Source organism: Perca flavescens, chromosome 14, assembly GCF_004354835.1.
Source record: "Perca flavescens isolate YP-PL-M2 chromosome 14, PFLA_1.0, whole genome shotgun sequence".
NCBI classification, from domain to species: Eukaryota; Metazoa; Chordata; class Actinopteri; order Perciformes; family Percidae; genus Perca; species Perca flavescens.
Window position 1 is genome coordinate 6242603 of NC_041344.1, and position 13876 is coordinate 6256478.

General features: G+C 40.7%; 1 protein-coding gene across 1 annotated transcript; it reads right to left on the minus strand.

Moving 5' to 3' along the window:
* Nucleotides 1–1151: 1151 nt before the first annotated feature.
* Nucleotides 1152–12898, minus strand: LOC114568542 (lactose-binding lectin l-2). Its single transcript, XM_028598164.1, has 6 exons — nucleotides 12835–12898; nucleotides 11197–11303; nucleotides 8893–9013; nucleotides 5838–5989; nucleotides 2293–2417; nucleotides 1152–1302 (listed from the first exon to the last, which is right to left on the minus strand). The coding sequence occupies exons 1-6, from the start codon at nucleotides 12896–12898 to the stop codon at nucleotides 1152–1154; spliced, it is 720 nt and encodes a 239-aa protein (XP_028453965.1).
* Nucleotides 12899–13876: the final 978 nt, after the last annotated feature.

Sequence of the window (13876 nt, forward strand, 5' to 3'; positions counted from 1 at the left end):
ATAGACAGTATACAGGACCACTTGTTGACAAGATATTCTAATGATGAGGATCATAATCGTGATGGTGAATGTGGCCCAATGCAAATTAGTCTGACAGAAAATCTTAGTGGAAGGTCCACTAAAGACTATTGACTGTAAAAAGCTAGTAAGTGGACCTATCGTTGACATTATTATTGTATGTTTTTATGTTCTTGTATAATCAAGATACATGTCATAGCCTATGTAATGTCATACATCACCTCAACACTTATATTGCCTATATATCATTATTTACATTTTTTTTGCAATCCCATTGACAAGAAAACTTGCAAAATAAAAATTTACTTTGGAGTTTATCTGGTTGTCTAATGCTATTATTGTTATGGTTTCTTTTTAAAATGCAAAATGGTCATTTTAATTTAGGACTTGTGGAAAGCCAAATTTCCAGAAGGATTAATTAATATAAATATTAATAACCCTCGGTGGAGTTTGAATAAAGATTAGTGAAGTCGGATTCTTAAAAGAAATATCAAAACAACAACAAAAGTAAAATAAAAAAATAAAAAATGAACAAACAAATAAATAAAACAAATAAGACTCATTTGAGTGAGTTGTGTATTTTATTATTGTTATAATTATTAGAACAGCTCATACGTTTAAATCAGCGGCACATATAGGCTTAACTTTATATCAGTTCCTCTAGTCTCCTTATGTTTCCTATCCTCTAATTTCCTATCCTCTCCCCTCCTTTCATTTCCTCTTCTCTCGTTTCCTCTCGTTTCCTCTCGTCTCCTCTCGTCTCATTTCCTCATGTTTACTCTCCTCTCTATTTTCAATTCCTCTCATTTCCTCTCCTCTCCTCTACTCTCATTTACTTTCATTTCCTCTCTCGTTTCTTCTCGTCTCCTCTCATCTCCTCTCGTCTCCACTCATCTCCACTCGTCTCCTCTCCTCAAATTTTCCTCCTCTCATTCCCTTTCGTCTCAATTCCTCTTGTTTCCTCTCCTTTCATTTCCTCTTGTTTCCTCTCCTCTCCTCTCCTCTTCTCTCCTCTCATTTCCTTTCCTTTCCTCTCTCTTCTCTCCTCTCATCTCCTCTCCTTTCATTTCCCCTCTCTCCTCTCCTCTCCTCTCCTCTCTTCTCCTCTCCTCTCCTCTCTCTCTCCTCTCCTCTCACTGTAGAGTAGCTCGTCTCCTCTCACAGATCCTCTTCAGCAGGTTGGAGCATCTGTAGGTGTACCAGCTCTTCCTGTAGTTGTCTCCAGGTGTGAGCCGACCACACAGCTCCCTGCTGTCTGTTTTATCGGGCTCACGCTCCCAAAACCTGCAGGGAGACGCACGCAGAGAGGAAAAAAACTAAACACAACAAAACACAGGCTTTACTGTAATCTGTTACCATAGCAACCTCTAGTCCTCCATATGAAAATGCATCATGAAATTAAAACAGCTGCCCACCCTCTTTCAACCCTCTCCCCGGTTCAGGCAAACACAATCACAGTATTATGCAAAGTGAGAGGATTCTGTCGGTCTAAATTCACGATTAAAAGATATTAGCTGCCTTTTACATTGCATTCAATTCAATTACATTTTATTTATAGTGTCAAATCATAACAGACGTTATCTCAGGACACTTTACAGATAAAGTAGGTCTATTATTTATTACCAAATAGCCTAAATAATATCAAAACAAATATGCTGAACAAAAATCCCATATAATATGTGCTACTGGGTTGTCTCTTATTAAAAGACATTTTTCTTGCTGTTGCTTCTTATTTCGACACCTTCGTTGTGTTTTTTATTGTTATTTTTTCCTTCAATGTCTGCAAATACGTAAACTCTGCTTTCAGTTCTTATTTAAAAATATATTTTTATATGTAAATCATGAGGAATGTCTGTCGTACGCCTGTGCAGACTCAGTAGATTTAACTTAGAAGCCTCTTTTGTGTATATAGTTCAGCCTATGTTTCATATTCACTCAGGGTATCATAAACATTTTAAAGGTGCAGTAAGAAAGACTTATAAAACTAACTTTCATTCATATTTGCTGAAACTGACCCTATGTTCCAGTAGAACTACATGAAGCAGGTCATTTAAAAAAAATCTGGCTCCTCTGGCACCTCCTACAGCCTGTAGTGCGATTTGCAAAAATCCACCGCTCCCTGTTCAGATGCACCAATCAGGGCCACATGTGACTCTCAAGCTACAGGAATGGAAATCAGTTTCTGGTTGTTCCTCACCTCAGGAGCCCTGTTCGTCCCTGTACAACCCTCCTCCCCCTCTTCCTCCTCCTCCCCCTCCCCCCGGCATCACTCACCCAGGTCCCTTCTCCACCGGAGAGCCGTCACTCCACTGCCAGCCCCCGCCATCACCACTGATCCTCAGGCCCAGCCAGTACGAGTCTCCTTGGCTCAGACTCTTGGCCTTGTTCCACAGAAACAACTGAGAAAAAAATAGGGTGGAAGGGGTGGAAGTGATGATGAGCGACAGATAATGAGTGACTATTAATTATTATAATTATTATTATCATGACTCTGGATCTATTAACTCTCCTGTTGTTCTCGGGTCATATTTGACCCGTTTTCAAAGTTACTATATTAGAAATATGGGTTTCTTTCAACCAAATTGGCCCCAAAAATAACATGGATGCTCTTTGCAAGTAAAATGAAATTAAAAAAACGTACTTTTATTAAAATTGGGTGCTGCCGTAAAGGAAATTGAAATGGTTTCAAAACAGTATCGCGACGGAACTTTGACATGTACCCGTCTGTTGTCAACCCATCAACATAAATTCCTCTAATCTTAACTTTAAATGAAAATAATTCATAATTTCTGTCTTTTTCCACTATGTAAATCAGGTTCATTGACCATGAATTCCAAAAAAGAAGTGCAAAAGTAGAGTAAATAAGTTGGGATGAAGATGGCTAAGAACATGGAACATAGAATTGAGTGATAATTTATACGTTATGAGTTGTAAACAGGCCAAACAGAAGGACAACAGGTGCATGGTCAACATGAAGACAATACGAAAGTTAAGTACAGTTTTAATCAGTGCACTGGGAGAGAGTGTCGCTGCAACATGGTTGATGAACCACTGAAACGATTTTGGAAACATTATTTTAAGTTACAAAAAGTTCTCTAGTGTTGCTTAAATTGAAAGAGAGACAGAAATGTCTTACAGTTTTTTTCTGAACTGCTAAAACACTAAACCCCATTCTCTGAACCAAATGCTCAGTGGCCTAAACCCATTTGTCGATTCAGTCACTCTTCTTGCAAAACTCTGAACACATTCTCACTTGCTAAAACCCATTGCACACTGTGATGCACTTGTGTTGCAAAGAGTTAAACACAACCACAAACCAAGTTGTCATCGTTTACACACGACGACTCAAAAATTCTACGCACGCACACGTTTCTACGGAGGTGATCAAACCGACCGTAGAGAATGTACGCCAGTTCAGAGTGCACAAGTGGCACAGCGTTTCACAATATTCTTTTAGTGTACTGTCGTGTGCTTTTCATTTCATTTTCTTTGTCCTTTGGCCTTTTTGCGGTTGGACTGTGTTCTCAAATTTTTTGAGGTAATGTCTAATGAATGCTCTGTAGTGTTGAGTTATTGACTGGCCGTGTGTATGATCTGAAAACATTGGTTGATTTTGCCAGCAGAGTCAGGTGTTTTGTGAATATACTGCAGTTTGAGAATTTGGTTTTGTGTTTACAGTTTTGAGAATATGGGGGAGAGTTTCGAGAAATGTGTCTTGGCAATCGAGAAAAAGTGTAATTTCTCCCCGTATTCTCCAGACATCTTTTAACCCCCCCCACCACCACCACCTCACATCTCTGGGAACAACATCGAGCACATGAACTTTGTTGCGTATACAGTAAAACAGCGAAAGACAAGCCTGAGATGACCTCGAGCTGCGACGGGCAGATGGTCTCTCCACATTCCATAGACGTCTTAAATCTATTCTTAACTTTCCTCTCTGACGACGTGTGTGCGTTTAAATGTGCTGTCCTTACAGCTGATATTTCAGGGAAAGCATCTCAAATGTTTACGAGTGTTGGGCGCCTGGATAGCTCAGTTGGTAGAGCGGCACCCACAAACCTCTACCTCTATATATATATATATATAGAGGTATACTTCTCGACGCAGTGGGCCCCCAGGGGTGGGAATAACTACTAGATACCACCATAAAACTTCCCTAGTTCATTACTTACATTACAGTTTCTCGATTGCTCGATTTCATTTCTTGAAACCCTCACCCATTTTCACCACAACACAAAACCAAATTCTCAAACTACAGTATATTCACAAAACACCTGACTCTGCTGTCAAAATCAACCAGTGCTTTCAGATCATACACACAGCCAGTCAATAACTCAACACTACAGAGCATTCATTAGACATTACCTCAACAATTTGAGAACACAGTGTCCAGGGCATGTTACAGAACAAATGTTTATTTCATACAGTAAACATATTTTGCAATGAAAACAAAAGGTATATCACAACTAGAGTGAATATAATGTACACTGCAAGTAGTGCAAGTACTACTTACGGTATTAGGCACTTGTAGAATAATGCAGTAGTCCAACCGCAAAAGGCCAAAGGACAAAGAAAATGAAATGTGAAATGTGTTTTCGCGAGTGAGAATGAGTTCAGAGTTTTGCAAGAAGAGTGATTCGGAAAGATTAAAAAAAACTGTAAAACCCTTCTTCTTCTTCTTCTTTTACAAGTTTTCTGAAATTGTATGTTTAAATATGCAAATGAGGCTTTCTCTTGTTAAATATGTGCTGATTTGCACACATTTCCAGAATTCTTGTTTTTTGTTGTTAACATATTAGAGTGAAAGGTTTTCACAGAGGGAATTTGGGATCTCTCTTTCCATCACTCAATAAATCAGAAAATACTGTCAACAGCCATACAAAAAAGAATCTTACATTTTGCAAGACATTACAGAGGAATACAGTCAATATTAACTACATGAACATGAACCTTCCCCAGTTGATTACTTACATTAAAGAGGCAGTAGGTAAGTCTTATAAAAGTAACTTTCTGTCATATTTGCTGAAACTGACCCTATGATCCAGTAGTACTACATTAATTATGTAATATAAAAAAAATCCAGCTCCTCTGGCACCACCTACAGCCTGTAGTGCGATTGGCAAAATTCCACCGCTCCTGGTTGATTTTCTCCAATCAGGGCCACAGGGGGTGTCTGTCTGCCTGTCAATCACTGCTTAGACACGCACACGCATATATAGCGTTTTCCCCTCCCACTTCCCCCACGCACGAGCTGCAGAAAAGTTTCCCAAAACTCCGGTGGTGAAGTGGCTTTTCAGAGGTGACGTGAGCTCCGGGATTTTTAAGATCTGAAGAACGATGTAGATGTAGCCACATTTCTTCTCGACAGGTAACATAATTACCATTAGTGATTTATATTTCACTTGGTTGTTAGTAGTCAAACTAAAATAAACATCTAAATGTGTATTTTGGATGTTTTACTCCACCCAATAGTCTGAAAGAAGCCATTAAAGGGGAAGCAATATAGCCCAACAACTCAAAATTGAAAAATGATGGGTTTGCCTGTTGTGTCTCTTCTTAATAAATTGATGTGATCAATGATACATGAATGCATTTCAATTATTTTGTAAACTGCTAGACTGTATGATTTCTGCTCATGTTCTGCATGTTCAAAAACATATCCCATATCACATATTCTATATTTTAGAACATGTTTAACAAATTTGCTTTTAAAAAGTGAAGGTGTCCTCATGTCCTCAGTGAAGGCATTCTAAATGACACCTGGACGGAGCAGAAAAAAACTGTGTGTCTGTGTGTGTGTCTGTGTGTGTGTTTACCTGTTCTTCCTCTGTCCTGACTGTGGCCACAGCGCCACCCAGTGTCATGCAGCGGTACTGGCTGCTGATCCAGTCGGCCCGGTCCTGACTGAACAGGAAACATTTCTCTCCCTGAAGCGTCCAGCCGGCTGGACATGGTCCGCACACTCTCTCTGGGTGGATAAAAAAGAAAAGAAAGAGGACGCAAGATGCAATGACTTATCCTTTGATTGTGTTTTAATCTGCTTCGAGCTGCAAATGACCTTTTCACAACAGAAATGTCAAGACTGGGTACATTTCCAGCTGTGAAAACAGCCAGATGTGGCTGTTTGGTGCCCTTTCATGCATGAATTACAAAATAACAAAGCACTTGTTCTAATTCAAAAGAGTCATAATATATATATATATATATATATATATATATATAAACTATAATCATGTCCAAATGTTTTCCACTGAGTTTTGTTTTTAAGTTTATTAAATTGTGTGTTTGAGGGGAATAAACTGCTGTACATTATGCAGAATTGCAACAATCATGCAAAAATGTCTAATGTATGTAGTAAAAATGTTCAAATTAAATTTATTTATTTTTTTACAAAAAACTATTTTAGGGGTGAATTGAAAATGTTTTTTTTCTCAATACAATGAATGCTTGATGTCTGCTACAGTGGACGGTTATAGTTTCAGGTACAGAAACAAAAGCAGACAGAATTTGTGTTATCTGTTTCCAAAATGAAACATGGTCATGCTTGAGCGGTTTGTGGTTTGTGTACTTTTGCAAATCACTATGCAAATCAGAGCTGCTGGCTTAAAAGTTTTTTTTTCTGCAAATACTTTTCAGTTGTGGACATCTGGGTACTTTTACAGAACTTTCTTTCTTTCTTTGATGCAGCACAAAAGAGCTAAACCAAGAAGTTCGTGAGGTAAAGCAGATGTGATCGATTGTCGGTTAGTCTCGCATTGCCAGACCTATCACCACAGTGCTGTGGAGTATAAGGTCTGGCTACACCACAGATACATCCTAGCCTGGCTCCGCCCTCCTATGTACTTCCGCTCAATTTTCATTTTCCTTCAGTACTCCGTCTGGGTTCGCCGTATATTCTTGGGTTTTCTCTGGTCAAATATTTGGCGGTCCAATCAGTGAACAGAGGGAGTGGCTGAGAACGATGACATTAGGACGTGCGCGAGAAAGATGCGAGCGAAGCCATTCGGTCCGTTTTGGCAGCAACGCTGCCGAATATCCAGAAGTTAAAGCCAGAGGAAGAACGATCTTTACTGAATTGTGTTGGGGGCCATGATGTTGTGGCCCTCCTCCCCGCGTGGGTTCAGGAAAAGTAGGATTTTCCAGCTCGCTCCGTTAGTGGTGAAGGAGTTGGCTAAGGCGAACGCTAGCGATGCTAATGCTAAATATAAGCCGATATTTGTCGGTCTCCCCTCTTGTTGCACATGCGCATGACAAACGTCACGACCAAACGTTAGCGATTGGTTCTGGCAGATCCAGAGTGGCTCTGGGCAGATCCAATAGTTTTAAACTTCAACAGAGTACCCGCCTTCAAGGAAGTTAACACTTGTCAATGGAGAGTGGCCAGACTCTCTGTACTAATGAAATCTACGAGAGTCTGGTAGGACCAGGCTAATTTACCAGAGTCTGGTAGGACCAGCCTAGATACATTCTAGGATAGAAGAAAAAAACGCTATGGGTTGTTTGCATTTCTTTAAACCAATCACAATCGTCTTGGGCGGCGCTAAGCTCCGGGCAATGGTGGCTCTGCAAAATAGTCTCAGGAAGGAACTTGTTTTAGTGGAACATTTGCACCCGGCAAAAGAAAACGTCACATATAATATTAAGTGAAGTTAGCTGTTCACACAATACAGTAACGTGAGCTATTTAAATGAGCTAAATACATGGTTAAACTTAATTTGCTCTTACCGGTGTATCACCGTGTGTAGCTACTTTGTCCACAGTAATCCTCTATTATCGTCTCAAAATGTCCCAGTTAGAGTAAATGCCGTAAACATATTCTTTGTAAATCTTTACAATAAGTCCCTTAAAGAACCAAGCAGGCCTGCCTAGTTGTACAATCCCACATTTTTTTTAAACTTGACATTTTCAGCGTGTAGCTTGCTAGCTAGAAGGTTATTGTTTCCCGAAGCAAACGGATTTTGAGAACGGCAGATGAGGTGTTTGGTGTTTTAAGCCCCCAACGTCTTCTTCCAAGCAGCGCTGCCTGGAAGGCACAAAGATTAGGCAATGGTTAGGCTTCTTATATTTCACTATCTATGTTGGTGTCTGTCTATGGTTAGGGTTAAGGTTAGGGTTAGGTGCCTTGAAGTCGACGGTTGCAGCGGTGCCTTGAAGACGACGTTGGGGGCTTAAAACAGCATCGAGCGGAAGGTGAGGGATATCAGGCAATTATCCTGGAACTGTACCGTTGATCCAGACTAATTGTTGGTCTACGGATATAACATTTTGATGTAAATGTCAGCCAAATGAACGATGCCAAACACCAAAATTAACAAAAATCTTCAAAAAAGAAACAAGGTCCAAGGCACTCTTGGCACAAACTATTTCATGTTGAAAATGTTAGTACATGTTAAAATAGAGCTGAGTAAGAACTCACGGGTGGCAACGCAAACAGCTTTGTTCAGGGTGTAGCCCTCAGCTGTTTCCACTTTAGTAGATTGCAAAGACCAAGGAGCAGTAAACTCACAGGTAACAAATGCAAAGTATTAAATAGCCCCACATCATCACATACCCTTCACCATACCTAGAGATTGGCATGGGGTACTTTCCATAAATTCCTTTTGTGAGATACTGTATGTATGTATGTATGTATATGTATGTTTGTATCTGTCTGTCTGTCTGTCTGTCTGTCTGTCTATCTATCTATCTATCTGTCTACATATCTATCTATATATGCATACATACTTGTGAGGGCCCCTGTTGACACTCTGCATCCCCTTTGAAGAACTGAGGACTGGACAGCTTTACTTTACATAAATGTCCTCACTCGTCCACACCCCGTTGGCTCCTCCATCAACCCTGACCCAAAGAGTCCACCCACACAGCACTTACCACCGGTGGTAGCATTGCTGACTGGACAGTACTGGTTCAGAGCTGGATACTGGGAGAACAGGAGGCGATATGACTGGTTGAGCTTCTCCAGTCTGTGTGTCGCATCTCTCAGTTTGCTTTCCTGCAGGGTAGACTGTGACTGTGACACCAAGGTGATCTGAACCACTGTGATATCAAACACACACACACACACACACACACACACACACACACACACACACACACACACACACCAGAAAGTCCCATTACCTGTTACCATGGATACAGGATAATAAAGGATGTGTCGTGGAGAAAACACAGAGGTAAAAAAAAATAATAAAAAGAGGACACCATTCAGAAGAATTATAAAGAGTTAATCTCTGTAAACCGTCAAATGAAGACATTCAAGCTAAAATAGGACGTGAAAAGAATGACGTCTTCATTTTTTGGCAAAATGTCAGCTGCTGGCACGACTTTAAAGAATATTCTGGATTTTTTAAAGCAAAGATGATACAGATTATCCGCTTATGGCTGCTGTGAAGTTTTAGCCTTTTAAAATAGAAACAGTATATCAGCACTAGTTCAAGAAATCCAAATGATGCGATCCTACTAATAAATATTGTCTGGTTAGTCAAAGCCTGAAATATCTTCCGTGCCATAGAGCACCATTGTTGTCTTAAAAACATCAATGAGCCACACTGTTGCAATGGGCCGGGGTGGAGCCAGATGTTGGAAACATTCGGGGCTCAGCCCAAACCTAGGGGGCAATTTCTTCCCCTCCATTTACGGCAGCTATATACATCTTTCTTTATGCGTCTTTCAAGCCATTTTATAAATAATCATTTGGGAAAAAGATCATAGCTGCCAAGGAAAAAAAACATCATGCAGAGCCTACATCCTATTTGGTATCTAATTGCTCTCCAACTGTTGTCGTTATTCTGAAACGAGAACACAACACATGTTGAGGATGACTCATTTTCACTCCTGCGACCTTAAAAGACACAACATTGTCTGATTTTACTATCTTTAAAGCCCCTGACACACCAACCCGACGACTTACCGTCGGCAGAAAAGGCAGTCGGACGGATCAGTCGGCTCCCCGAAGTCCAAAAAGTGCCTCGGAACACTCCGAAGTGATGCCGTGTTGAGCGTATGTTATGCACGTGCACGAGACGTAATACAAAAAATGAAAACCGGAAATGACAACTTGTCACATGGGTCTGGCTTCTCCAGCCGATAGTAATGGCATGATCTCGTATTTTATGAAAATAGTTCACTGAAACGTGTTTCTAGAAACATTTTAAGCGAAAAATAGGCCATACAGTTGCTGAATCCATCTTCATTTCAGATCGACAAAGGTCAGTTTAAAAGATTTTCGTCAGATTTTGAGAGGCGTTCGTCACTCATCCCGCTCGTTATTTCCGGGTTAGCACTCCACCAATCAGATTGTTGGAGTGAGTCCGACTGCCCGCCCTTCCGACCCAGCAAGTCAGGTCGGCCCAAAATGAAGACCGACATCTCCTCCGACGGACGACGGCACGGAACACACCGAACAGACTCGAGTCACCAAATTCGCCAGACTGTCCCACGGCCGATAATCGGGTTGGTGTGTCAGGGCCATAAGGCTACATAACATGGGTAGGGTAGAAACAGCATTACTAATTATGAAACATATTTTAGATTTTCCGGTCCAGTCAGAGATTGAGGAGAAAGTGAAAGTTATTTCAAAATCGTGAAAGATTTGGGGCATTTACTGTAAGAAAACATTTGGGGCTGGAGCCCCTGAAGCCATCCCTCCGCTCCGCCCCTGGCACTGGCTGACATGTTCCTTTTTTACTACAGCACCAAATGTGCATGAATATAGTCACCAACAAATGCACTATTTCCTCCGGTTTGAGTGACTTAAACCTAAAAACTACAATAATCAGCTGTTTTAGGAAATAATACATATTTGTGAGCCTTTTTTAAGATTTACACCTTTAGTAGGAACCAATGGGCTTGGAGCTGAGAGCAACAGACATTGGATTTATTGACAAGACAAATATAGAAAAATACCATCCCTATCCTAAATTAATCGTCATTGTAACGTTGGCTACATCCAATTTGGAATTATATATTATTTACTGTAAATTATGTAAACTCTTGTATTTTATTTATTAAATTATTCTGTAGCCTATATTTTACTTTTTGTATGGTGTAGTATGCATTTTAAAGTACAGTTTACAGACTTTACATGTAATGAAATCGGCCTTGCCTTAAAATCCTTGTACCAAAAATGAACAATTAAAAACTTTCCACTGATGGGTTAATATTAAAAAGTGAAACTGTCAGGAAGTACTCACAGCAGAGAGTCTGGAGCAGAGTGATGATGATGAGCAGAAAGCAGAGCAGAGAGAAGTAATGAGCCAGCTGTCTGTACTGACCCAGCCAGCCTGAGAGACAACAACAAAACAACACGTCACATAAGACTGTAGTCTCACATTGCCAGACCTTTCTCCCCAGCGCTGTGGAGGAGGGTCTGGCTAGTCCAAACAGCAGGTGCGTGGGATTTGGTCCACACATCCCTTCCTCTGCTGAATTAGTTTTATTCCCGGTGGGGACAAACTGTATCACCCCCTCAAAGGGATCAATGCTACTTCACCAACAGACCAAGATATGCCTAAAATAGAAGTAATTCAAACTAAGTAAATCGCTGTAATATCAACAGTCTATAATGCCATAGAACAATAAAATCTGAGTAGCAGTTGCTGGTTGTATTTAGCCACTACAGAGCCCCGGGATGCCGGCTACCAGCGGCAGTTGTTTAGCTGTCAATAGGTGACTGTGAGCCAGCTACAGGCACCGCCAGATGACGGGCCTTCCAGGGGCCGTGGTAGTGGAGATTAGCCAGAAAAAGTGAGTGTCATGCTGCGCTGACAGTTAAATTTAGGCAAGACATCTGTGTTTTCCATTGAATATTAAAGTGCATATTTAAGTGTTTGGCATGCCTGGTCATTTATTATTATTGCAAAGGAGATTCATTCTTGCATGTTTAGTTTTGATGTGCGGGATAAAAAAAACATTCCCCCCCTCTGCTTTTTTCACAAATTGCACCCTGGATAGCACTCTTTGTATTCCCCTGTACTCCACGGGCCGGTCCTGGTCGCAGTAGTCTACATTATATTGTATATTGATTCTAATACATATATAGAATCCTATTGATAAGCTTGTTGCATAATATTCTGCAGGTGTACCTAAACATGCAGGCAGATTGTATTTTCTTACCTCTAATAGCATCAGGCCACGCTGATAGTTTCAGTTTTATTTGCTGAAGTGCCGAGTAGGTTGCTGCCAAGACTGCAGCGGCCCCTGTGCAGCGAGGTTTGTAGATTATTGTAAGAAACTTGGATATTGTTTCTGCAAAGAAACATTCATATTTAGTTTCCAAATGTCATTTTGATGCTTTAAACTTTAATTCTAAGGGAAGTGGCACTTCACAAAACTGCAGCAGATGAAGCCGAAACTATCTGCATGGCCAGACATCACTATTTTGTATTAGCTGTTTATATGTTAGAGCTATTATTATTGTTTGGAAGAGAACCAATTCAACTAATCATTGCATCATTCTGCATCAAAAGCATCAAAGCAGAAAGAGCAGCTCATTAACAACTCATCGGCTAAAGTAATAATGACTAACACTCAACATTATTCTTCTAAAACCCACTTGACACAGTCCACGCAGGTAATTGATTTGAAAGTAAAACAGCATAAAATATAAAACATAGAAATTGCGAGCACTTCTAAAATCCACTTAATGCCCTTGTTCTCCGTGTAAGGTAAAAAGCCTTTAATTTGCTGTATCGATATCACAACTTCATGAAGGACATGTGTTAAAATGTATCTTAAAATGATAAACATTTCATGTTTAAATACATAAATGTGGCTACAGCTTAAAACATTTTACAAAAAAGAAAAAGAAATTACTTTTGTCTGTAGATGTTTCCTGTTGTTGTTCCTCCAGCAGAGCCAATCCATTGTTCACTCCCATGGTTTCACCTGACAGAGCTCCAGCTTGCATGAAGGTTTTGTTTTCAGTAACTGCATTAATGCATAATAGCTCTGCGGTAGCTGTTTCTCTTATAGTGTTTTAATACCTAAAATCTTCATTTCCCCAAAGCAGGAACACAAGAACAGCCTAGTGTTCCTAATGTAGAATGATATATCTCATATGAAAATACTGGCTCCTCTGCAACTGTATGCAAAGCAGAGCTGGGTCTGATAACCAAACAAGAGTTCAGCAGCTGATGTACAGCTGTAACCACCATGGAAGTGTCCATCATCATCTGTTCTTCATTCCTCCCGTAATGTAAAATATTGTTGAAAAATATTGAAATTCATCAATGTAAAACAGAAACATTCACACCTTAACTACCTGTCGCAGAGCTGCACTTTTTTGGGGTTTTTAATCATGGCTGGATCAATCGGACCTGCTATTTGAAATTCATCACAAGACGATGTCTGTGAAGGTCCTCTGTCATCCAGGTCATGATAGTTCTGTGTGGTAAGCAAAGGCAACTGGACTTGCAGAAATTCTTGAAGTCCTGAGCTCCTTCCCAAGCCAGCTCAAAAGACATCCACACCTTGACTCAGGTGACTCACATGACAACCAGGTGGGTCAACGATCCACCTTTGACAGCACTGGCTCCCATGTGACTCCCAACGGCTCCCTACGACTCCCATGTGAGACCACCTTGAATGGATGTGCCAACAACTCCCACTTTACTCCCATGTGACTCCCAACGACCCAACGGCTCCCAAGAACTCCCATGTGACTCCCAACGGCTCCCTACGACTCCCATGTGAGACCACCTTGAATGGATGTGCCAACAACTCCCACATTACTCCCATGCGACTCCCAACGACCCAACGGCTACCAAGGACTCCCATGTGACACCACCTTGACTGGATGTGCCAACGACTCCCATGTGACTCTCAACGACCAAACTGCTCCCAACGGCTCCCCACG

Excerpts from the sequence above, each read along its gene's own strand:
- LOC114568542 (XM_028598164.1), bottom strand. The coding sequence starts at position 12,898 with ATGGGAGTGAACAATGGATTGGCTCTGCTGGAGGAACAACAACAGGAA. Across the intron at positions 11,304-12,834 it reads GGAAACATCTACAGACAAAA|GCTGGCTGGGTCAGTACAGA; the intron begins GTAATTTCTTTT and ends GTTGTCTCTCAG. Across the intron at positions 9,014-11,196 it reads GCTGTGAGTACTTCCTGACA|GAAAGCAAACTGAGAGATGC; the intron begins GTTTCACTTTTT and ends TCTACCCTGCAG.